The sequence below is a fragment of the Dicentrarchus labrax genome, unplaced genomic scaffold (assembly GCF_905237075.1).
Source record: "Dicentrarchus labrax unplaced genomic scaffold, dlabrax2021, whole genome shotgun sequence".
NCBI lineage: Eukaryota > Metazoa > Chordata > Actinopteri > Moronidae > Dicentrarchus > Dicentrarchus labrax.
The window spans coordinates 28,775,169-28,798,965 of record NW_026136719.1 but is presented as its reverse complement, the minus strand read 5'-3'; the positions used below and the strand labels follow the sequence as shown (position 1 = coordinate 28,798,965).

At 39.5% G+C, this 23,797-nt stretch overlaps 1 protein-coding gene across 3 annotated transcripts in view; it reads left to right on the top strand.

Annotated features, from left to right (window-relative positions):
- Positions 1-1,886: 1,886 nt before the first annotated feature.
- Positions 1,887-23,797, top strand: part of LOC127351944 (myocyte-specific enhancer factor 2A) — a 45,314-nt gene continuing 23,403 nt past the window's right edge. Inside the window, exons 1-3 of one of the 3 annotated variants that reach the window (XM_051379961.1) lie at positions 1,887-2,024; positions 9,316-9,436; positions 23,446-23,633. In XM_051379961.1, the coding sequence (XP_051235921.1) occupies positions 23,580-23,633 (54 nt within the window). In that variant the 5' untranslated portion in view covers positions 1,887-2,024; positions 9,316-9,436; positions 23,446-23,579. Of the gene's footprint in view, positions 2,025-9,315; positions 9,437-22,503; positions 22,599-23,445; positions 23,634-23,797 lie in introns of those variants that run through there. The other 2 variants (XM_051379962.1, XM_051379963.1) reach the window with 2 other exon arrangements.

Here is a 23,797-nt window from a genome sequence, read left to right as displayed (position 1 = left end):
AGTACACACAAAGAGGCTTAACATAGTATCAGAGTTGAATGTCCACTTGAGTACATCAATTATGTCAAGATAGATACTCTTTAGGGGGGTTAACTACAGTTTCATCTTTTATTAAAGTTTCCTTGCCAAAATAAACATGCATGCAACGGCTTACATTTTCTGTCAAAGAATGCTAGATGTATAATAAATTAAAAGCATTTGATACCTCTATAAAGTAAATTACCATCTATAAAACAATGCCACTTTTTAAGCATTTGCTGAAAACCTGCCCAAGAAGGGTTTTTTGTTATACAAGGTCATTATATTTGGAAAACATGGTATGCAATAGTACACACCATACAAACAAGAAGTAGGGACATTAAAGAAATCAAAAATGAAGAAAGGCGTATGCAGTGCAAAAACCAGTCAAATGGCTTTAAAGCTACTGATAGCACTGCAGCTCTTTTATGTCATCTGGTTTTAGTGTTTCACACACAGTGGTGGCCTTCATGGGGAAAACTGACAGGCCAAATGCAGAGCAACAAAAGGGTACGGTACAATATCTTACAGAAAATAAAAGTAACTAGTTAGTTAGAGTATAACTACTATACCTCTGTAATTGAATTGCACAGGGACTATTTACTATTTAGAGGCACATTGTTTAGTATGTGGAGCCTATTGACACTGCATTTAACATGAATGTGATATGAATCGCTAACATGCTGATAATTCTTTGTGCTGTAGAAGTCCAGTGTAAAAGCATGATGCCTTATATGAGATTACTGTGTTAAGATACATTGATACATACTTTACAATAAGACCTTTGAAAACAAAACAGTGGTGCTGGTTGTGACTTGCTCAGAGCTTCATCAACAGTGTTGTTGAGGGAGGATTGCCTGCTTCAAGCAAATCTTTTCAGCTGGTTCAGAAACTTGAACTTGCGACCTTTCAGTCACAAGCTTGCTTCTTCCTTCAGGTCAGGGCTAAATAAAATATCAATGGATCAGTTATTACACTGGAAATGTGTTCTGGTGTGCAGTGCTGTATTTGCCAGCTGAAATGTCTGATATCAACACCTTTTCATAGATTGTGATATAATTCATGATTAGTGGAAATTGTTGTTATCGTATCACACCAAGTAATGGAGCAAGTGGCTAGGTAACTGAATAAAGGGCTAAGTGATGGAGTAAAGACTCAATGGTTACCTAGCATAGCTCAGTAGGTAGATCATCAAGTAATCAGAAGACTTGAGGTTCAATCTCAATAACTGAGTAAATGACAAATTGAGTATAGTATTAATAATTGAATAAATGGCTCGGCAACTGAGGTAATAGCTAGGTAATTAAGTAAATGGTTAAGTAATGGAGTACATGGCTCAGTAACGGAGTAAAGGCCTACGTAATAGAGTAAATAACTAGATAATTGAATAAATTGTGGTAATGGTGGTGAAGTAGGAGTGAAATGTCTTGGTCCTCCATAATGGAAGACCAAAAATAAGTAAATAAATTATGAAATAAATAAACAAATAAATATGCCATTAAAGACACAGTTGATCAACTAATAGGAGTGAAGTTGACCACATGACACTTCATATGCATAATGAAGCAGAAATCCATAGCCTATAGAAATGGAAAAAGAAATTAAATGGGAAAATAAATAATAAATAATTAATGTGAGGGTAAATAAATAAATAATTAGTATTAATACTTATTATGTTAAATTTATAAATAAATGAATGTCTATATTTGTTTTTGATATTATTTTTGGCGCATTAATGACATATTTATTTATTCGTTTATTGGGTCATTTATTTGTTGCTTTAGTTCTGATTTTGGCGGCCTCGGTCCCCCATACATACCCCACACTGTACGTGGGATGGGAAGATCCAAACACACTACTCTGGTGGGAGGAGCCAAACCCTCGCGCTGCTCTGAGTTAGTTTCCTAAATGTAGCGGTCGAGGCTCTGACTGTGTGTGTGTGTCCACCGGAGACACTTTGATAGAAAACTCTCCGTGTTTACAGACGCGTCGGGAAGGGCACATGGGTGAGTGGACAAACTATGTGTCTTTTACATGTGACAGAGTCTGTTTACTGTCTGCTGTACAGACGGACTGAGGGACGGGAGCCGCTGACTCTTCACACAGTGTTGTGTATTCTTGTTCACCCGCTTTAACTCGGTCCGTTAGTTTCCTAAACAACCCAAAATAATGACATAATGATTCTGTACAGCATGCTAGTGAGCGGGACGGTAATTTGTTTTGTTTAGTTATTTTGTGGCTGAGTGGCATAACGTGAGTACAGTACGGGCACTGTACAGAAACCAGAGTGCTTTAATGAAACTTTGATTAACTCTGCAACGCTGTAAAAACAAGCACTAGCTGTTTTTAGCCGGTTAGCTTCACCATTTTCTCCTTGGGATACTTCTACAGCCTGTCTATCTGAATGTGATGGGACCTGCTGCCTCAAAACAGTGTGTACTTGTAGGCTATATTTCTAAGATGAAGAGAAGAGATGTACCAGTAGGGCTACTATTGGAGTACCAGAAGCATAATACAGAGAAGTACTGTATAATTCAGCAGTAAAGTCCCTACAGGACTGTCACAGTACCATGTCAGTGACTCCATAGCAATAGATACATTAAGGTAACTGTAATCCAGTGCTGCAGGGATGTGAATTTAAAGAGTTTTAATCCAAAATACTGTCAGCATAGTACCTCAAAAATACCAACCATGTGCCCTTCCCCTCTAAGAGACTGGACATCACTAACTGTAGCAGAATAAGAAGGATAAATAACACCACAAACATCAGTTTTACAACACTTTGTCACAGAATATCTCAGATGTCTGTGGGGGAGTTATAGTATCTACAGCTGTTTGGTCAGATGTTCATTTGTTTTAAAATGATAGTGTGAACATTTGGATGAAGTAATCTGGTTTTAAAGGAAGAGTTCACAATTTTTACAAGTCTATGCCGATACAATACTTAGATTTCCATGTGTATGTGAAAAAGGTTTTTGGGTGCTGTAATTGTTCCTCTGGTCCGTACTTGCCGCAACGAGATCTCTTTCTAAAGTGATTTCAGTGTAAGTGACAAAACTCCTCGTTTTGTGTAAGAAAATACATTCTCATATAGCTAATATCATGCTTCAGTAGTCAGAGTTAGCTAAATCAGGTGGTTGTCCTCTAAAGTATAGTATTCCCTCTTTGTGCCTCTGTGGACACTACACAGAGGCTGGCTGAGGGACAGTAACCAAAAGCAGGAACTTTGTAAAACTTTGAAGATTCACTTCATTTGTCTCACTGAGACTCCTGAAGCCTCATATTATGTTCATCTGAACTTTAAAGTGCTTTTAGCACTGAATGAGGACTGTGCATTTGTCCCCCATCTTTTACATTGAAATTGCTTTAAGAAGGGATCCCTTTGTGGCCAGTATTGACAGGAGGACCAATTACAGCAACCAGTAATGCTTAATATTAAAGTACATACGGGCCTATGGGTATTGCTTAAAATACTTTTTTTATATTATCAGAACAATGTCAGTAACAAAAGAGAGAATCACAAAGCTCAATGTAAAAAAAATAAAATAATGCTGTATTTATTTGAGACTGTCAGTGTCTGTTGTGGCTTTACAAATGTACATTGATGAAGCAGACAGCCCATCTACACTGATTGGTGGGTGAGCAGAGGTTCCAATATACTTTGTGCCGCAAGAAAAATTGAGTTTTAGCGTTCCTGAATGTTATCCTCCAACCTGACTGTGCCAGATAGTTTGTTACACAGATCCATCTGGGACGTTGTCGTTGGAAAGGGCAGGCACACTTTAAAGAGTCAGATCAATGAACCATATACCATAAAGTCGTCAAGCTCTCATCAAACCATGAGAAGAACGAAAACATCTTTTACATGGAGAAAAACCTTCAGTGCTGTTCTTTCTCTCATCTCACTGATGAAATACTCTCCAGTTCTGCTAGCAGCTTCTACGCTAACCTCTTTAGCAGCCACCATTGTTGTTTGTTACAGTCGCTAACACGGCTGTAACTGTCAGTCATTCCTCTCAGGACACTGATTGGTCCGGTACCACCTGTGGTTTGGACCAGTGTGCGAACTGTACCGTTTGCACTATAATTGCAAAGAAACATTCATAGCTGCAGTCATGAAGGCCTACTTGCTTTATGTTAGCAGATTTGATATTTAAGGATCAGTTAATAACATACATACATCAATAATAGCCTCATTTTACACATAGTCCGTGATGATAAAGATACAGAAAGCTAGAAATACATGGCAAAAATAGTATATTGTCAACATTTTAGACACACCCTCGATAGATCACAAATCATGTTTTCAGAGGAGCTCTCTCTTATTAGGCGGATCCAAGGTCATAGCTCACACAAGTGTGTAGCTTGTACCCTGGCAAGATGGATTCTCGTGTGACCCTGTGGTTTGTCTGATCTCGCAAATGTAAAAACCATACAACCACAAGGTTGGGTATCTTTCAGTATTTAAAGGAAGTATGAAGGTGGTAACTTGGCAAGGCCTGGGGGAATTCTCAAAAAGTCAATAGCTAGCTTTGGATGGTTTAATTTTAATCACCATCACCATTTCCTGGCTTTACATCCTGGAATTATGCTCCTTCTGAGCCTCACAACTCTGTCAACCAGGACAGATTTTAGCAGGTTGGGAATTGTTCTCTAACTTCTTCTTTCAATGAAAAATTCTCAATTTTTTTTTTTTTTTTTTTTACAAGAGTTTGGTCTCTTAGTATTAAATTAAGAACAATCATGTTTAAAGAGATGTTTAGTGTCTCAGCCTGTTGCAGTTTGCTGATAAACCCACATTCAAGTTTGAGAAAGTCCCTTCAGAATGTTATGGGTGACATCACTGATGCACGGTTGTTTTTTTAATAGTCTACACTGTAACTGTGGAGCCAGGAGATGCACGCATCTTATCACTGAACTAATATTACACACACCCATTTGCCTTTGAACATTCCAGTAACTGGAAAACCTGAGACTCAGTGGGAATGTCTATGGGAAGGACCAGTCACTAAAAAAGCTATTTTATCAGGATGGAAGGGAGTCCAATCCACAGACCATCATTCCACATAGACCAGTATTTTAAGCGTCCTATTGGCAGGGAAAATGAAAAGTGGCTGGTGAATAGACAGAAAATGTGCTGCTCTGGAGCTCAGACCTCTTTTGTGCCCCGCTTCCTTGTCCCTGCTCTTTGTTTTCATATTTCATTAGCAGGGCTAGCAGCATGTAGCATCACCTTCAATTATCCTCCCTGTCAGCGGACTGACAGTGCCTGTCTGCTGGCTTTAGTGATTACAGGCTTCAGGGGACAGGTAATCAGGTCATGGTTACACTGTCACCCTGTCAGACTGCTGAGACCACAGGGAGCATATGGGATGAAAGAAGTCTCCCATCTCCAGTCGGTTATCTCTTAGCAGACTTAGATATCCTAGATACTGTGTAGTCTGGAGCACATATACTTTCATTTTGTTGCCGTACAGTGTAATGTGTTGATGTTTCTCTTATTTTAGAGTTTAGTTCAGTTATGTGAATGGCATTAAGGATAGTGGATTTCTATAATGAGCCAATAACACAGCCAGGGTTAGCATGTTACTTTGTTGTTGCCCCTTGACGCTTACTGTAACTGTCATATGCTTTGTTCCAGATAATTCATTCAATGGTATAGATATTTTAATGTCTCTGCCAGTCTTTGCCTATAAACTCAGTGTTAGGGGTGTTGGAAAATATTTAAAATATATCTCAATATTTTGTTTTGTGATATTGTATATATTTTTGTGTTTAAACCGCTAGTTAGCAGTGTTATAAGCGTGAACCTAGGGCTATGAAGTTGGTTGTTACAGGGACTGGGATACATTTAAATGTAAATCTCACTGTTTTGGTTTCATAAAAAAGTAAATAAAAGTACAAATTGTTTGCATATGGTGGTGTGTTCTTTATACTTTTCCTAAAATTAGATTAAAGAAAAACAACTCAATCTATCACCTTGCTTACAGTATTGCGATACATCGCAATATATTGAATCATAACCCCTGTGCCATGATACGTATTATATCGCCAAATTCTTGCCAATAGTTATTCCTACTTGACGTTGTCAGTGTGAGCCTGTTAGCATGCTGACTTTAGCATTTGACTGCTGTGCCTGGTGGAGACCAGAAACTGAGGTAAAAGGAATTATCATCGTGGGCAGAAAAATGACTTAAAATGAACACCAGTGTTGCTGTATGCATAAATAGACAAGTGTTTACTAAAACCTTAGCCATATCAAGGTAGAACATTATGGTATGTTAATTTTGTGTTTATAGCTTGTTTCTACTGCCCCCAAGTGGCCAAATTGCAGGATTAAAACAAGTACTTCTCTCTCTTTAGTTCAGAGATGTTACCAATAAGTTTCAAGGCACTGCTAATACCTCTTAGCTTTTCAGTTGTTGAGTGACTGGCATAACAAGCTTGAAGTATTTTTAAGGTCCATGAGCAAATATTCATTCAAGGACCTGTCCTCTCATGCAGGTTTATCAATTAACCAAGAAAATCAGATAAAACCTAGAACATCTTGTGGTCTGAAGTTTGAAAATGCATTACATTTTAAGTAATTGTGGCTAAGTCACGTACACTTGATCAAATTCGGACTTTTGTTCAAGGTACTGTAAATTCAACGTACATCACACACTACATTTCAGTGAGAACTATTGTTCATTGCACAATCTTGTGCCTCATGGGTACATGCACACAATGTTCTGATTACTGTAAATCTGATTAGTATGTTTCAAGTGTTTACATTTAAAGAAACACAACTTCCAACTCCCCTTGGTAGTTGGGACAGCCCATTCACAGAATGATGTGACACAAAGGGACCCAACCCTTGGTCATCACTACATCAGTTGAAATATACGGGAATATGTGGAGCTACATGTAAAAACCATTAACAGTATTGTAAGCATGTGGATAACATAGTGGAAAATATTTTAAACAAGCATTAGACATTTTATTCCGTCAGCCAAAATGAAAGAGGACACGTCCAAAATCATACTCTACAAAGGTTGGCTGGACGTTGTTTCATGAGAATGACAATCAAAACTTTACTGTGTCCTAATGTAATCTGGCTGGAAGCATAGCTGGGACCCCTGCCCATTTAATTAAATGCACTTGGTCTTTTTGCGAGAGAAATGTGATGGCACGAGTATAGATCTGATGCATACCATCTTGTTGCTTGTGAGTGTGTTAGTTTTGTTTTTTGGCATTGTGGTTAGTGGTGGGACTCAGAGGTTATGAAATCACTCTCAAGAACTGAGTTTAGGATATGACCTCAGTTATAGAAGTGACAAATGGCAGCTAATGTCATGTTGGTTGGAGGTAGATATAGGTGTAGCTTTATTTGTGCAATATGTATAAAGTGAAGACATTCAGCCATCACATAATAAGAGAATAAGAGTAGAAAATTCTATGAACTGACCTCAGAGCTCAGCAAAGTCAACATCTATGTAGCACAGTGCAGAAACCTGGATGCTAAAGGAAAGGTTGTAGTTGGGGATGTTACCCACAGGATAAAGGACTGCAATGTAAATTTAGTGACTACACATACTGCATTTATATGAATATTAAGCAACAGATTTTAGATTTTATTATGTATGTAAATCATCTTGGATTGTATTTTAATCTCATATTTTCATTGTTTCCACCATGCAAAGGCTTATCAATCAATATTAACCATCTTCTTTAAGAGATTTCTGTCTCTGCCCCTTTTGGCTTCACTTGTTGCCTCAGATAGATGCTTCTTCCTCTTTACAGCTGGTGCAAAAGATTCCGTCAATGCCTGTATTCAAATTGGCCGTTGCAAAAGTTAAAATACAGGCATGCTCCCAAAGACATACATCATACATTTCTTGTGTTATGCTGTTTTTAATTCATGCAGCTAAAACACTGGTAGAAGAAGCATCGCCTCCAGTGTAATGGCTCTGGTTTGACAACACATCATTTGCATTTTCACCAAGAAAGGCTGTAAGCTGGGCCAACCAGAGAAAATGGGCCAGTCTTGAGGTCTAATAACACTCTTTACCAACCTTTATGACCATGATTTACTTACAAAAAAAGATCTTTCTCACCAATGTATTTATGACTGTAAATGTGATAAATTGAATGGGGGTTTGGACAAGTGTTGAATCCGAGAGTAGAAAAAGCAGATGATGCCTTACAAGAAGTGAGAAAATATCACTTTTGTGACACTTTTACCTAAATGGACACATGGATATTGTGGAAATAAAACCTGTTACCAGAAACATGACAGTCCAGCCTGCCAGTTAGGTTTCTTTGTGCGGCTCTATGGAGTTCATGTGTTCACCAGTGGTATTTCCTTTCCCTCCTAGTTTCCCTAATGATAGAATATTTGGGGCCTTGTGGTAAACAGAAATAGCAACACTTCTGAAGGACAGGCTTCTCTTTTTGCACCACACGCTGAAGAAATAGAGGCTGCACTGTGTGTGTGTGTGTGTGTGTGTGTGTGTGTGTGTGTGTGTGTGTGTGTGTGTGTGTGTGTGTGTGTGTGTGTGTGTGCATTTTATTGAGAGGCTATTTCAAGTCCTCCGTGACTGACTGACTGACTTAGTTTTTTCTAGTCAATTACATGGCCTGCTTTAGCCCAAGCTAATGCAGGATGCTCCTGTGTGTACTAATGCATTTCTTATCCACTTTGATTAGCTGTGGCGATGCCTGGCTAAACCAATGACATGCTGTATCACACACAGCGAAGAAGATGAGCGGTTTAGCTGACTCTTGCTGCTGTGGAGGCTTGTTGTGTGCTTGTTACCTGTCTGTGCTGATGCTAACATCCAGACTGATGTGATTATGGAACAGCACAAGCTCATTTTAGTTCGGTCTACAGCACTTAAATCTTCACGCTAAAGTTTTCATGACCCACATGGAATATCCCTCTCCCGTCTGATGATTAAACAGACATTGCATCTTTTATGGAAAAATGATATTTTCACTGATGGTTTCGTCACAGCAATGTGGCTTCATTCATTACAAATGGTCTTTTTCACACAAACAGTTGTGTGCACTCTTGTGTCTACGTGTGGTGACTCATTTGAGGAGAAAAGCGTGTGTGTTCTCAATGGGATAAGTGCTCTTAAGAGGTGAATTACTGCTCTCATTTAAACCCAGAATAACAGAACTGGAGCATCACTTTCCTCCTTTGGCGACTAAAGCTAATTAACATATTTGTCCGTTTCAGCTACTTTTTCTATTTTACTTGAAAACACAAAGTAAGAAATTAAGACACTAAAAGTTTCTTGGTTTTTCTTTCAGAATCTCAGAGCTAGAGGAGGAACTGTTGTCTGTAAAAATCGTTTCCCCCGTGTCCATCCTCCAAGTTTCAGGTTGAAGAGGAGTTCCTCCTCCTGCCAGGAGACAAACCAAACTCTTTCAGGTAATATTGCTTTCTTAAATTTCTCACAGCTCTTCTATTTTATTGATGAGTCCTCCTTTTCTCGATCCATCTGCCTTATCTTTTACGATGACTAATAATCACAACCATTCCTTTGGGTTTTAATGTTATGATTTTTATGTCATAAAACCACAATTCCAGTTAATTGAAATAAGCCACAGTCCAGTCCTTCACAGAATATTTACTAAAATGTTCAGAACTGCATTATACAACTCTGGTTCTCCTGATTCAAATTACTTGCAGACAGTGTTGAGGGGTCAGGGGAAATATAAAATGCATTTTATGTGTATCTTTATTGGGAAGTAAGAATGAAATCATGTTTACTGTGTTGAGCAATACTTTCTAGCAATGAAGGCTTTGGTTGATGTTCTCCCCTCTCCTCTGCTCATGCTGTGGTTTCTGGAAAAGCTCCTAATCTATTGGACTTGAGAACTCTTCCTGCAGGGTCGCCCCAGTAATCAGGCCTGAGCTGGTCCTTCCAAACCAGCCAAACCTCTGGCTGCCTGCCGTCTGACCGCTGGGCCACACACCCGCACGTTTGATGCTAAAAATGCCGCAGAGGAGCTCAGAAATTACACTCAATAAATACAGAAATCAAATAAAACAATTTCCAAATATTAGCCTTGCAATCTGCTTTCCTGCAGTCATATAAAACTGCCTTTGTTGCTCGCAGTAAATAGGTTTCCCTCAGCCCTGCCAACTTAAACAGTAATGTTGGGTCAATGGCAGTGTGGCTTGACTTAATTAAACTCAGTGTTGATTTGCAGAGACAGGGTCCAGGCCATAGAGTGGTTTAGGTCTGCTCAGAGTCCCGACACTGTTCTTAATGGTGCCAACACTTCATTAATGCTGGCTGTGCATGGAGACGTTCTCTCCTCCTTGCTGAGTTGAGGACTAGGTTATACCAGCAACTTCCACATACTCTGTCAAGAGTCTTTTTAACTTAGAGCACTTCTGACTATGAGAACAAATAAAATGAGAAATTATTATAAATGTAACCAAACGCCTGTAATAGTCCCATGGTCAGGTTGCACGACCACTCAAATATCCTCAAATGTAATATCTTAAAGGCAATTCTGGTTAATCCAATCTCTGGCTTAATTTGTTTTGACATTATAATAATTTTCTACAATTTCACATACCTCTAGTATACTGGTAGTGTTACTGTCAGACTTGCTATCTTTTAGAAATTGATATGTGATATGTGCATGATATTGGTTGATAAGTGTCACTGGTTGTTTTAGCACTTGTCAGTTGATTTATGGGATTAAGATTATTTGTTTATTGAAAATTTGAGTGAATAAAGGATAATAAGAATTTATGACATGAATAATAATAATAATAATAATAATTAAAGCTGCAAGCAGCGTTGGGCGGGACCTCGCACTCCATGCAACTCGGGGCGTGCTGCCACAACACGAAAATTTCACGTAAATCAGCTCAAAATCGCCACGCAGCGCTTACCACCCGTTGCCGGAAGGTGGCGCTATCACTATGTCTTAATATTGTCATGTAGACAAGTTCCGGGGCGGGACTGTTGTAACACGTGAAGTTTCATTGAGATTGGACCACGTACGCTGAAGTTATGAGGACATGTTCAGGGCGAGACTGTTACAGAATATATGAAGTTCACTGGAGATTGGACATTGCACACTGAAGTCATGAGTGGCATTTCATGGCGAATCCGCTGAATTTGACAAGTCGTCACTGGCACGGTCATTTCACGTAACGCAGCACAAAATCGCCATGCAGCGCTTACCACCTGTTGCCAGAAGGTGGCGCTATCACTATGTCTTAATATTGTCATGTAGACAAGTTCAGGGCGGGACTGTTGTAACACACCTTAAGTTTCATTGAGATTGGATCATGTACGCTGAAGTTATGAGGACGTGTTCAGGGTGGGACTGTACACTGAAGTTGAGTACCATCTGTTTATGGTGAATGGTCGAAATTCAACGCAACGCCACGGGTACGCCGTTTGACGGAATGTCATAAATAGCACAACTTTTAATCATGAATGTCTTTAGATTGCGCTGATTAAATTGGAAGTTGATCCGATAAATTCCCTAGGAGGAGTTCGTTCAAATACAACGCGAAAAATCCCAGAAAATGACCAAAAAAATCTAAATGGCTGACTTTGATGCCACGCCACGGACACGCCCTTCAACGTACATGCACAAATAGCACAACTTTTAATCAGCACCATTTTTTGAGTGTACTCACAAATTTTGAAGCATATCCGATAAATTCCCTAGGAGGAGTTCGTTCAAATACAACGCGAAAAGTTCGCCGAAATCGAAACTTTAAATCAAAATGGCCGACTTCCTGTGGGGTGTCGGGTATGGGTCCAAGAGGCTTTTTTGTACGTCTCAGCATGTTAAACATGCCTACCAAGTTTCGTACATATCGGTGAAACGTGGCGCCGGGGCTGCTGTTTTTTTATCCTGTAGGGGGCGCTACACACACGACAAACACGATCTTTGGTATGTGAGCTTCAGGCACTACTCTACACGTGCCCTGTGAATTTCATATTCATAACTATTACGGTCTCCGCACAGTGATTTATTCTGCCACCAGAGCGCCACCCAGTGGCCTGATTTTTTTTCCTTTTTTGGTGAGCCTTAGGGAGCCATGGGCAAGCATCCTACCAAGTTTCATTTTAATCACACGTGCCGTTGCAGAGATATAAAGTCCTTCATTTTAAAGAGCGCCACCTAGTGGTAATGGTCTGAAATTGTGCACGGTGCCTAAGGAGGACATGAGGAACTATGGACCCAAGTTTGATGTGAATCGAACATACCAATGTTAAGAAATGGTCCTCTTCCTTTTTTGACGAAAAATCTACAGGAAGTCTTAATTTTATAGCGCTCTTATTTTTTGAAATTTCAAAAAGGTTCAAATTACTTTTTTTGCCAGGGCGGTCCCCAGGTGCTAGGTGAAAAATTTCGTGGGAATTGGACAAAGCATGTAGGAGGACCAAGAAAACGTACTTTAAGGACTTTTCGCACCCTAGCGGAAAAAAATTATAGGCGGAAGTGGGCGGGGCCTATATGGAGAGATTCAGCTCCATTCACTGAACGCGTGCATATAAGTTTTTTGAATGTGCGACAAAATATGCAAAAGTTATTAAGTAACTAAAAAGTGAAAATACTTTCCTAAATAGTAGCGCCACCTAGTGGCCGACCTGAAAAAGACACATAGAATATCAAATTTTTCACCAGGCCTGACAACTTTGCCAAATAAAATTGACTTTTCGTATATATTCAGGGGGGGAAAAACGCAATCAAAAGTGCTAAAAATAATAATAATAGTGAAGAAGAAACGAAGCAAAAACAATAGGGACCTCCAGCGGTCGCTTGCGAGGTCCCTAATAATGATAGGGACCAATTTGGTGACTACAAATTGAAGTCAGGCTGTTACAGCTATAGCCTTGCTGTTCAAGCTGATGTCAGTTTCACACAGAAGCACCCAGTGTGATCTTACATGTGGCTTTCAGCAATTATACACCCTAATCCCAGGTGACCTAGCTGATCCCAGCAGTAATATTTTTCTCATGCCAGCAATTCAGTGAAAGAGAAATAACAGTGAACAAATGCACATAGTTAATCCATGACTTTAGCCTCCCCAGAATGGTCTGGAGTCAGTCTGCAGGATGGACAAGCTTCACCAGCTGCTAAAAAAATCGAACTAATTCTGAAATCATGCAGACATTTTATCCAGGAAAGGAAGTTTACATTATAATGAGGTTATATGGTTAGATGTGTGCGGTACTTGTGTTGTCTTGAAGACCGATCAATTAAATGATAGTCAAAAACTGAACAACTGTTGGCTTGAATAATGGCTGTTCCTTCTTTACAATGAACAGGAGCTGTGTTTGAAATAATATCTGTAGAAACTTATCAAACTATTGAAATTCAAGGCTAAACTTTACATTTCCAGAAGTAGCTTTACAGCTTACAATAAAAAAAACTTGAATTTGCCATTTGAAATATATACTTTGAGATTGTGTCCATTATTCATCTCCATAATCCATTTACACACCACCTAAAATGTTGATGTAGAATGCTTTAGTGGCACACATACTGGAAGTGTCAATTTTTGATACCTTTATGTACACCACTGACTGACATTAATACAAGATGGATGCATGTGGAAAGACTCCAAATGAACTCTACTTGTCCTAAACATATACCAACCAAAGAGTCCACCGTTTACTCAGTAATCTTGGAGAAAGAGATGGTAGTGTTAGGGAGTGTATATACTGTGTGTGTGTGTGTGTGTGTGAAGAGGGGGTTAGGGGTGGGTGGATAAGAGATTGTGTGGACCCTCAGGATAGAGGCCTCCGATCTACTTACCATCTCTTCACAACATTAAAAGGATGATATTACTTTGCTGAAAGCACAGAATTTCAATGAGAGCAGGAACAAACAAAAATGTTAAAGAATTCATTATAATATCATTTAGCAGATCAAAAGACTGGGCTGAGGCTAGAGATACTTCTCGGTGATTAAGTAATGTGGCTCTGCAAACTCATTTGCAGTGAGCATAGAGCAGGACAGAAGAAGAAAAGGTTGTCTGTACAGATCTACAGTATTTACTGTATTTGGATAGTTTGTATGACTACTGTATGATTGGAGAGTGCTTCATATTATAGTGTACATCTGTGTGTGTGTGTGTGTGTCATCACCTTAGCGTTTAGCATCGCTGTCAAGAAAGATATATGTTTCTCAAACTGTGGGACGGGGACCCCTGGGGTGGGGGCATAGAGACGCTGTAAGGTGCCACGCATGACCGGGGTGAAAAATGTGAAGTGGAACTAAAGTTGAATGAATCTGTTTCATGTTGAAACAATAAACAAACAAGTGCATTCATACTCACATTACAGTTATGCGGTGGGAGGATCCGCTGCTTCAGGAAGTGTTTTTCCCCATTCTATATTCCCATTTCATGTGTTTCTTTAACTAATATCTTCAGTGTTACTCAGCATAGAAACACAGATCTCTGGGCAAATGATAAATGGGCTTAAAACCTGGTTCTCCAGTTGAAGTTGAGTGTGTGAGTGTGTTTGGGGATCCTTGACATGGAATTGTTTGTGGTTGGAATTTTTCTTGTTTTATTGGCCTGGTAGAGCTGCAGCCTCTTTTGCTTGTTATAAATATTATACTGTACATGCTGCATGATTACAGTTTGGAAACGAGACATTTAGCTAAGACAATGCACATCGCGTCAGTCCAAGATCACTTCACCTCAGTCACACAGCTGATAACTTTGCAGGGAAAAATGACAATGGCATAGTGCACATGTGTCAGTATTGAAAGTTCAGCTGAAGACCAATTAGTGTTTTTTATGAAAGGAACAGAGAGTATGGAAGCATAGCCATATTTTACGGGGCAGCTTGTGTTTCAATCTGCGTTGCAGGCATGACATCAGTGTCTCTGTGTTGAGACAGGAAAATCTTATCCCACTACCACTGTCATAAAAGCAACACAATAATGAAATGACATCACAGTGGGCCAGTAATTAAATGAGCAGACTGCTGTCTTGGAGTTTTTACTAGGCTGGGAGATTGTGAGTAACAGTGCAGCACGCTGGAGAATAGGGTGTCGGTGAATGCAGCCCTGAAGCTGTGGGGTTGTTGAGTGTGAAATTCACACATTTATCATCATGTTCTTTATTGCAAAAACACATTTTGTATTGTCTTCATGCGTTGACCTAAATGATTATAAACGCACTAATACAGACTTTTCTATACCCTTATAGTGACTCATACTTGACACACAGCATCTTAGTTTGCTAACTGAACGGAGGAGTCGGATGGTATGGCAGATGACAGTTTAAGCCATCTAATCTGCCTGGCCTTCAGCCTGGCATTAGATGGCTCGTTTGCTAGTGGACGGAGATGAGTTTAATTATTACATTTCGGGCAAAAACTCATTAGCTTGGTGACCTGCAAAGCAGCAGAGGCCAGCGTCGATACTCAAGCTGCATGATACCAGAGGCTAGCCTGTCTGACTGTGGGTGATGAATTAATCACAGTCCGCTCCTGCCAACACTCGGTTTCCCTGCTCCTGTCTTGCTATGAAAGGCATGTTCCTGCCTCAATAAGCAAGAGAATAGGGTGAAGTGGAATATTTTAAGATTGACTTTACTGAATCTCAGGTTTTGTCATTGGGCAGATTTACAAGGAGACTCATTTGCAGCTGTCGTTGCTGGTTGTGACATGTGTTTTAACTTTTGCTTCTTCAAAGATTGTTCATTGTGCCAGAGTATCATTTGCATAAGAAGATGCTAATTTCATCGTTAAGTCTTTTAAGTAGCTGCAACTCCGTTATGTTTTTACATAAATTGTCATTCGCTTTCCCTACATCAAAGAGAACTCATATTCACAAGTGGGCATGTGGGGAGGGGTCTGCACATTGAATGCTACTCTACACAGGGAAGTGTTAAACACTTCAGCCAGTAAACAAGCCTGCTGATCTCACTCCACCTCCCTCGGGGAGCAGGTCCACCACGTAGTCTGACTGTTTACCATGTATAAGTTATCCTAAGAACTTTTATAAAAACTCCATTTATGAGAACTTCAAAGACTGTCCGGGGTTTGCCAGGGGGCAGGAAGAATCCTCTATCAGTCCGCCTAGTAATGCTTTGAGCAAGAGAGCCTCTTTCTCTCCCTGCTGATGGATGGGATGCAAATAAGCTGCTAGAGGAAGAACGACAACATCGGGCAAAAATGGGAAATAGAGGAGAGCAAGGAGATGAGCAAAGCTGCGGGGAAGGTAAAGACATGAATAAGGAATGTGATCTGTCATCAGTCTTTAACACTTTTGCAAACAGTGATGAAACTGAAACTCTTTCATCTTCCAGCAAATGGTGTTTTTGCGCTCACAATGAGGATCAGCTCTATAATCTGCCAAACCAAAATAACGTTCAGTTTTGCGTTTATCGGAGACAGTGGCTATTTTATTCTACTGGTAGCCTAGTGATGCATGCTGCGTAGCATCAGCTTGAAGCCTCATTGATTCACTGTTGGAGTGACTGGAGCATGGGTCATGGTGGGGTCAACACAATTAGAGATGAACCCATGGTCTTTAATGAGGAGGAGGGATGAAAGGGTTGCCAATTACTCTGAGCTGCTTTGTACTGCAGACAACCTGGTGCTGTTAAGACCCAGCGTGATTAACCTTCTGCAGCTCTGACTTTGTTTATTCTTTACAAGAGAAGATGTTAAAGTGGCAGCTGTTAATTAGAGCTCATGAAGTTAGAACTGTAGAATTTTCTATTTTTACACTGTTGACCCCGTTTAGTGGGGTTTATTGGGGTCAAGGGGCCAGTGTTAGAGGGGTCCTGCCATGTTCTCTTGCAGATTGGATGCTAAAATATGAAATGCATGGTACTGTGCGCATACTACACTGCAAGTTTCCAAACCATTATCTGAAGAATAATTGGAAGAATAATTGCCTGAGTGTTAAAGGTGACACTATCAATTAGTGTAGATTGAAAAAGGCCTCAGTATGGGTTAAAAGCGTTGAAAAGCCAATTAGGAGCAATCAAAGTCTACGGGAAACTTCAATCACATTGCTCTAAATGAAACCTTGACAACTTCTATTCCAGCAGTCTCCCCTGTATCACAGGCATGCAGCATGATTTGCCTTGGTTGCATAAACTTGAAGAACGGTGAAATGGCATGCCTGGCTCTGTTCAAAGGTAACAAAATCGGCCTATGAGCTCCTCTTAAGCTAGTAAACATGTTGTATGGAATGTAAAACCTGTCCAACTGTGGTTTAATTGGTGGATTTTTTTTACATGTGGACTTATCCAGTTAGCTGTTTGGCTAGCTATTTCCTCCTGCTTCCAGTCTTTATGTGACGCTAAGCTAACTGTCTCTTCGCTGTAGCTTCACCTTTAATGGACAAATACCAGAGTAATATTAAGCCTCTCATCTGACTTTCAACAATAAAAGCACATTTCCCAAAATGTTGAACGTGCTAGTTTAAATCAAATAACCTTTAATTGCTTGTCTGCCGGTTCCTTGTTGAGGTTGTGTAGTTTATTCTGATTTTGCAGTTAGTGTAAGATGGTGATAAAAAGATGCCCAGCTTGATGTAAAAAATTCTTCACGTTGATGTGTGTGGGCGGAGGTGGTTGGGAGGGGGAATTCAACTTATTTTCCCTCTTTTACTGATGAAACAGGAAGTAGTCTGTCAGAGCTAACAAGAAGTTGGCAAAGTGGAGGAGTTTTACTCTGTGTTTTAGCAATGTCCAGTCCTGCTGTCATTATTCTGTGTTTGACCGTGTGATGATTTTTCAGGGCATCTGAAGTCTCAAAAGCTGCCCAGCATATCCTCGCACACAAGAACACAAAAACATTATTGGTTGCCATTAAAGGTTGGCCACTGTATACTTCATTTGCATCTTTGAGCTGTGATTACAATACTTTTACGGATGAAAGTTTGCTTAATATGTGTATGTAAAAGTTACAAAATTCTTTTTTTAATGACTGGGATGTAGTTAGTTCTTTAAGGAGAGGACTGATGGTTAAACCTTCATGTATTCATGGAAGGGTTTAGTGAACACCATGCAGTTATTGAGCAACAACTCCCACTCAGTACGCTTCAGACTTCCTAAGAACTGCCCAGACCAGCCATACGTCATGATCTTCTACTGTCACCGACTTGAGGATTCTGGAGTAGTATGAGTTAGGTTCCTTGCTTAAATGCATATCTATTGTGGTTGTTAAGGGAGACAATTATCAGTTGTATTATCAATATCCCAATAAGTCACATTACTAAAATTTAGAAGTTCTTTTAAAGGAACAGCTGCATAGTTTAGCTTAGCATAAAGACTAGAAATAGGGGGAAACAGCTAACCTGGCTCTGTCTAAAGATAAGGCTCCTGCTTCATACCTAACATACAGATATGAAAGCGATATTGATCTTAACTAACTAGAAGGTGAAGCATTAAGTATACTGTATATTAGCCACAAGAAAGACTGTTTTTAGTAAGAAATGTTCTGCTTCAGTATACTTTATGTGTAGAAAAATGTTGAAACCCATAGTCTCCATTTACCAAAACAACAATATGTGACATTCTGCTATTGTACAGGCATAACTGATATAAAATCCTGTGCGATTCAACCTTGGAAAAGTGTGTTTCACAGCCTCACAAAGCATGGTCACGGTTCTTAAGATCCACAGCAATTGGATTTCATGGGTGAGATAAAGAGAAGAGCGTTTTGCTGCGAGGTTTGCTCGGAGGGCTTAGCACCTCATGTTAAGGATACATGGGGGGTGTGGGAGCTTGGGGGGGTATATTTTGAAGTTAAAGACAGGCCACAGCAAGTATAGATAAGGAAACTACAGAGCTATTTCACTGATGTTTGATAATTTAGGAAATTACTATAATAAATATAGAAATGATTTTCCAAAATACAAAATATCCAGAAAATAAATGATAATGTGTAACTACAATTACTTGCAAGTGTTATTATTTTACAAGCTGAAGGCCGAAGGTACCAAAAACATACGATCAAAGAAAAATCATACAGAAATTTGATAGATTGATCATGTGACTCACACAGCGCTGCTCAACAGTTTGTGAACCATACGGCGGACCAATGGAGCTCACATTTTCTTTAGATGAATTTATAGCTTTCCTCAGGCAAGTGGTGTTACTGTCATCCAGAGGTCCTCTGAGAGCTGTCTTCCTCTCAGCTAGGGCTGCACTATTCGGTAAAAACATCATATTGTTATTATGTGTATTATTATGTATATTAAAATCTCTGTACCATACAACATGATTTTTCTTCAGTCTGGAGAGCAAGATTTGTAGGCCAGTTCATCTCTGCAGCACTACAGTACTGCATTATAATGCCTTTTTGTCACACATTTGACCTTTTATCAAACAATTTGCAGCTTTTGCGATTTGGATATTGCGTTGGGTCATATTGCGATTTCGATAATATTTCGATTAATTGTGGTAAGACTAATTTGACCTGGTTTGATCGGTTTCAATCAGTGCTACCCAATGTCTTCTCTTAAGATGTCTCATTAGTTAGTTAATGTACCCAACAATTTTGTGCCTCCTGATTGTATTTACCTGCTCCTTTTAAGCAATGCAGCTCAACGTTCACTAACTTTTACCCCTACAAAGGTTTACAAAAAATAATTCTTTTTAATTGAATTAATTGATTAATTTAGTTTTTTCACTGCACAATTAGTTTCCCAAAAAAAAAATAGATGAAATTGATAAACAATACAATACAGCTGTTATTTCACATAAAAAAGACTGGTTCTGAAGAAATGAAGAAGGTTCATACACTTTATTCCAAATAGCTAAATATCTATTTTAATAAATCATCTGGAGACACTTGGAAATTGCCAGAGGTTAACTTTTCAAAAATATAAAGAGACTCAAGAGGATTCAGTCTTAAATTAACATAAAAATATAACCAATGTGCTCCTTTGCTCCTCCTCTCACATTGTGTTTTTCATTCGGATGTAATGAAATTACCATATATAGCTTTGTCATGTAGATGTTTGTGTGAGTGCTGGTTGCTGCAGCCTGTTGGCTCATCCCGTGGGTTTTATTGATTTTTACATCAGCCAGATAGAGTTTCTGCCATAGTAACATATTACATCTGCATTGATCAGGACAACTGGTCTGGGTGTCTTGGAAGCACATGCACATGTAAGCTCTGTCACTGCTTCACAGACTCTGAAGCCAGAGCCAGATTTATTGTCACAAAGACAAAAACAAAAGAAAATAGTCTATTTACAGTTTGTAAATTTGTATTTTTATGTATTGTGAGTATTCTGTAGTTAAGCTTTCACTTATCACCAACATTACACATAATAAAGCATTCACAGGACAGCATGAGGACACTAGGGGCCTGTCCTCACAAATACGTTTTTCTAAAATCCGGATAAATACTTTATGGTATCGGCCTCGCGTCCAGATGGATACGGCGTGAAAGCGAAAACGATATTTTGTGGAAACAGGTCCCAGAGTGGGAAAATCTGAAAACGCCGGATTGCCCGGAGTCATTGGGCGGATTTTTTTCCGCCTCTCTAGCATTTAACCTCAGCCGCCGCCGCTAGACGCTCCAGTCGTTTCAGTGAATCCGTGTGGACACAGATATTTCTGGAAATGACAATTTTTACTGAGATTTTTTTCGAAACAACATCGTATTGGGTGAGGCCTCTATTGTCAATGTGAAGGCATGAAACCTAATCAGAACTACAATCATCATGTATTAGGACAAAACTTGCTCCAAGAAATTGCAACAATAATGAAAATATCTGCATAGTGTCGAGCAAAACATGTGCAATGACAACTCATCCACCTGCAGCAACTACAACATTTTAAAACTTTTTCTATGGTCATGTTTAGGCGCTCACAGCATTTGGTTAAGGTTAGGACGAGATCCTGTTGTTGGTTTAATATTGACAAAGTCCACAGTGACTTCAAGCACAAAACCAGACATGCTCAATTCATTAACATTTAACTGAAACCACAGTCTTTCCCTAGCCTTTACCAACGTGCCTTTGTTGCCTGAGATTGCACGGGAGTCAGGATGTAAATCCCAGTCTCTGGCATTAAAGTCCTGCACTTTGTACTTTCACCATCCATCCCAGTCACAATAGTAAGTGCTAAATAAATGTTCCTACTCTCAAAAACATTGCAGGGAACATAATCCTGGGAGCAATTATGTTTCCTTATAAAACTTGTTTGGGAAAACAGATTAGTAGTCTATACAGGGTTTATTATTAATTTGATTAAATTTAGTTCGTCAAGTTAGCAGAGTGATGGGATTTTTTGAGAAGGATATCGATTTTAGAGGGGAAAAATTCACATATTACCGATATAGTGGCCGCTGTAGTACCATTTTGAGATGAAATGAAAAAGACCTTTTCAGTGTTATGTTTATGTTCCAATTTTGCACCAATATGACTATGTAAAGGTACATGTTAAAATAATTGAACATATACATTGTCAACCAACCATTTATGGCGTTTTATGTGACGCATTATTATCAACACAAAAACTCAGTTCTCACACAAGTGCTACAAAGGGTCTTCTGCTTTTCAAAGACTCTCCTAACTAGTGCAGAGCTCTATAGAGTGACTTTACAGCGCCACAAGGATTTAGCTGTTTCAAACTTAGCAATAGAATATAGCAATTAAACTGAACCATCACCCAAGAACTGCTGGAAAGAAATGTTTGTTGTCTCCTTTCTCGTGGAAAGACTGGTGGAAAGGATTCTTTTTTTTTCTCTTTTTAAAATATTTGTGTCTTGCCATCAAATCATCCAGATTGTCAAACAGATAAATCCTTCTGACCTTTAAATCCCAAATATGCAAGGAGTCTTTGTCTGTGACAGTGTGTACCCTGAACTGACCTGGCAGGGTCAGCTGGGATCTGTGCTAGTGCTGAACTGGATGGGTTAGATGATTGCGTGCAGTCTTTTGCAAACCAATTGCCATAATATACAACTGTAAATGTTCAAGGACCAAAAAAATAAATATGAAAAGAGAATGTGTTTATTGATGTGTATTTTCAATAGGAAGCTTTTAAACAATCACTCATGGTAAAAGACCACATTACCGTAAAGACTGCATTTCAAATCAACATGGGATTTTCTATTTCATTTTATTATTCTTGATGTATCTGCTAGATAAGTGACTGGCACTCAATAATATTATACTTTTATCAAATGTAGAGGTCCTTTAAAATCAACAGATAATCACCAATACATTTCCACTGTGCATGACAAATATGTTTGTCCCATCTCCCAACCCTTTGAAATGGGTCTGCAGTGGGGGTTTTGGTGGCTCAGCTCTGGGATCCACATGCTGCAGTAATCCAGAGAGGGTTAGGATAAAGCCAGCCAGGCTTCGCCTCACTCTCTGCCTCCTCCCAGATCAGATGAGATTAGGAAAGAGCTAAGGAGCTCTGGGGGAAGGCAGGGCTCAGAAACACTGTGGCTGAGGAGAGGAGGGACTCAGCGAGGCAGGTGGGCACTCCTGCAGGAGGAGAAAGCAGGAGAGCAGAGGCGAGTTCTCTCAAGACTACTGGGCTAAATACTCATGTTGGTGTACATGAAGGAGTGCTGCTGTCGACGAGAGTTTGGAGCCAGCTAGACAAGGTGTGTGATGACGTAGATGGACTACAGTTCTCTTGGTGTTTTTCAGTCAGATTGCTCTTGAGTTCCTCTTGATGTGTGTATATAAAATCCATGGTCACAGATCAAACTCCAAAGTAAAAGACTTCTGAGGCCAAAAGGACCCTGGAAGAGAAGAGAGAGACTATGGCAGTAATGCTGGTTCAGTCCCTGGTAGCAGTGCATTTGGCTTGGTTGTGTGTTCCAACAAACACAGTTGGAAGTGTTTGTTGGTTGGAAACCGGTGAGAAATCATATCCTTGTTGTTGAACTAGCAAATCCTGCTGGTTGGTCAGCAAACCTTGGTGCATTTTATGCCACCCTGGTGACCTCCTTGCTGTCAGGTGAAGAGAAGCAGCAGAGTGGAATTAGCAGTGACAAAGACTGCAGTGCAGCGGTGCAATATTGAGGAAACTGACAAATTAAAGAAGGAAAAGAAAGCCTGAAGGAAGGATACACCAGGTCTTGCCAAGTCTTTACACAGAAAATAGTGTTATAGTCGGTTGCATGGAAATGTTTGCACAGAATTACTTGAATTAGTAACCAAAGAAATTTCTCCAGAAAACAGCCCGTAGTAAATTGTATATACATACTTTATTCATCGAGGAAAATATCTGTTGTTTGGTCTATCCCAGAGTGCAAAGACTGGGATTTTTTACATTTCTTGACATTGTCTTGGTGCAAGGAATGTAGGACCTTTTGTTAAGTGATGCTCTTATGAAGTATTTGAATGTATTTGCTAAATGTAACTGTTTGTTCCACTGTTCATACTGTGATGATGGCTGAATAACATTGGGACTAAGTTGTCTGTCTCTATCTCTGTCTTTTTCAGCAAGCCATGCAAAACTGATACTGAAGCAACAAAGCTGAGAGTGGAACTATGTGTTAAGGATTTTCTGCTGAACTCTTGACTACCTGGAGCCCACTTTCATTCTTCTTCAGCTGTTGGAGGAAGTTGTTTTGGCAATGGGGAGGAAGAAGATCCAGATCACCCGGATCGTAGATGAGAGGAACCGCCAGGTCAGTGTCTTCAGTGTCATTTAATCTTACATTTTTAAAGATTTAGTCGTGTACTTATTCACAGCAGTACAGCAACATAAACAATGCAATATTGTTGCCTTGCTATATCCATATCATTGGTAAAGGCCTTTGCACGCCAAGTCTGTTTTTCATTCAGAATTGTT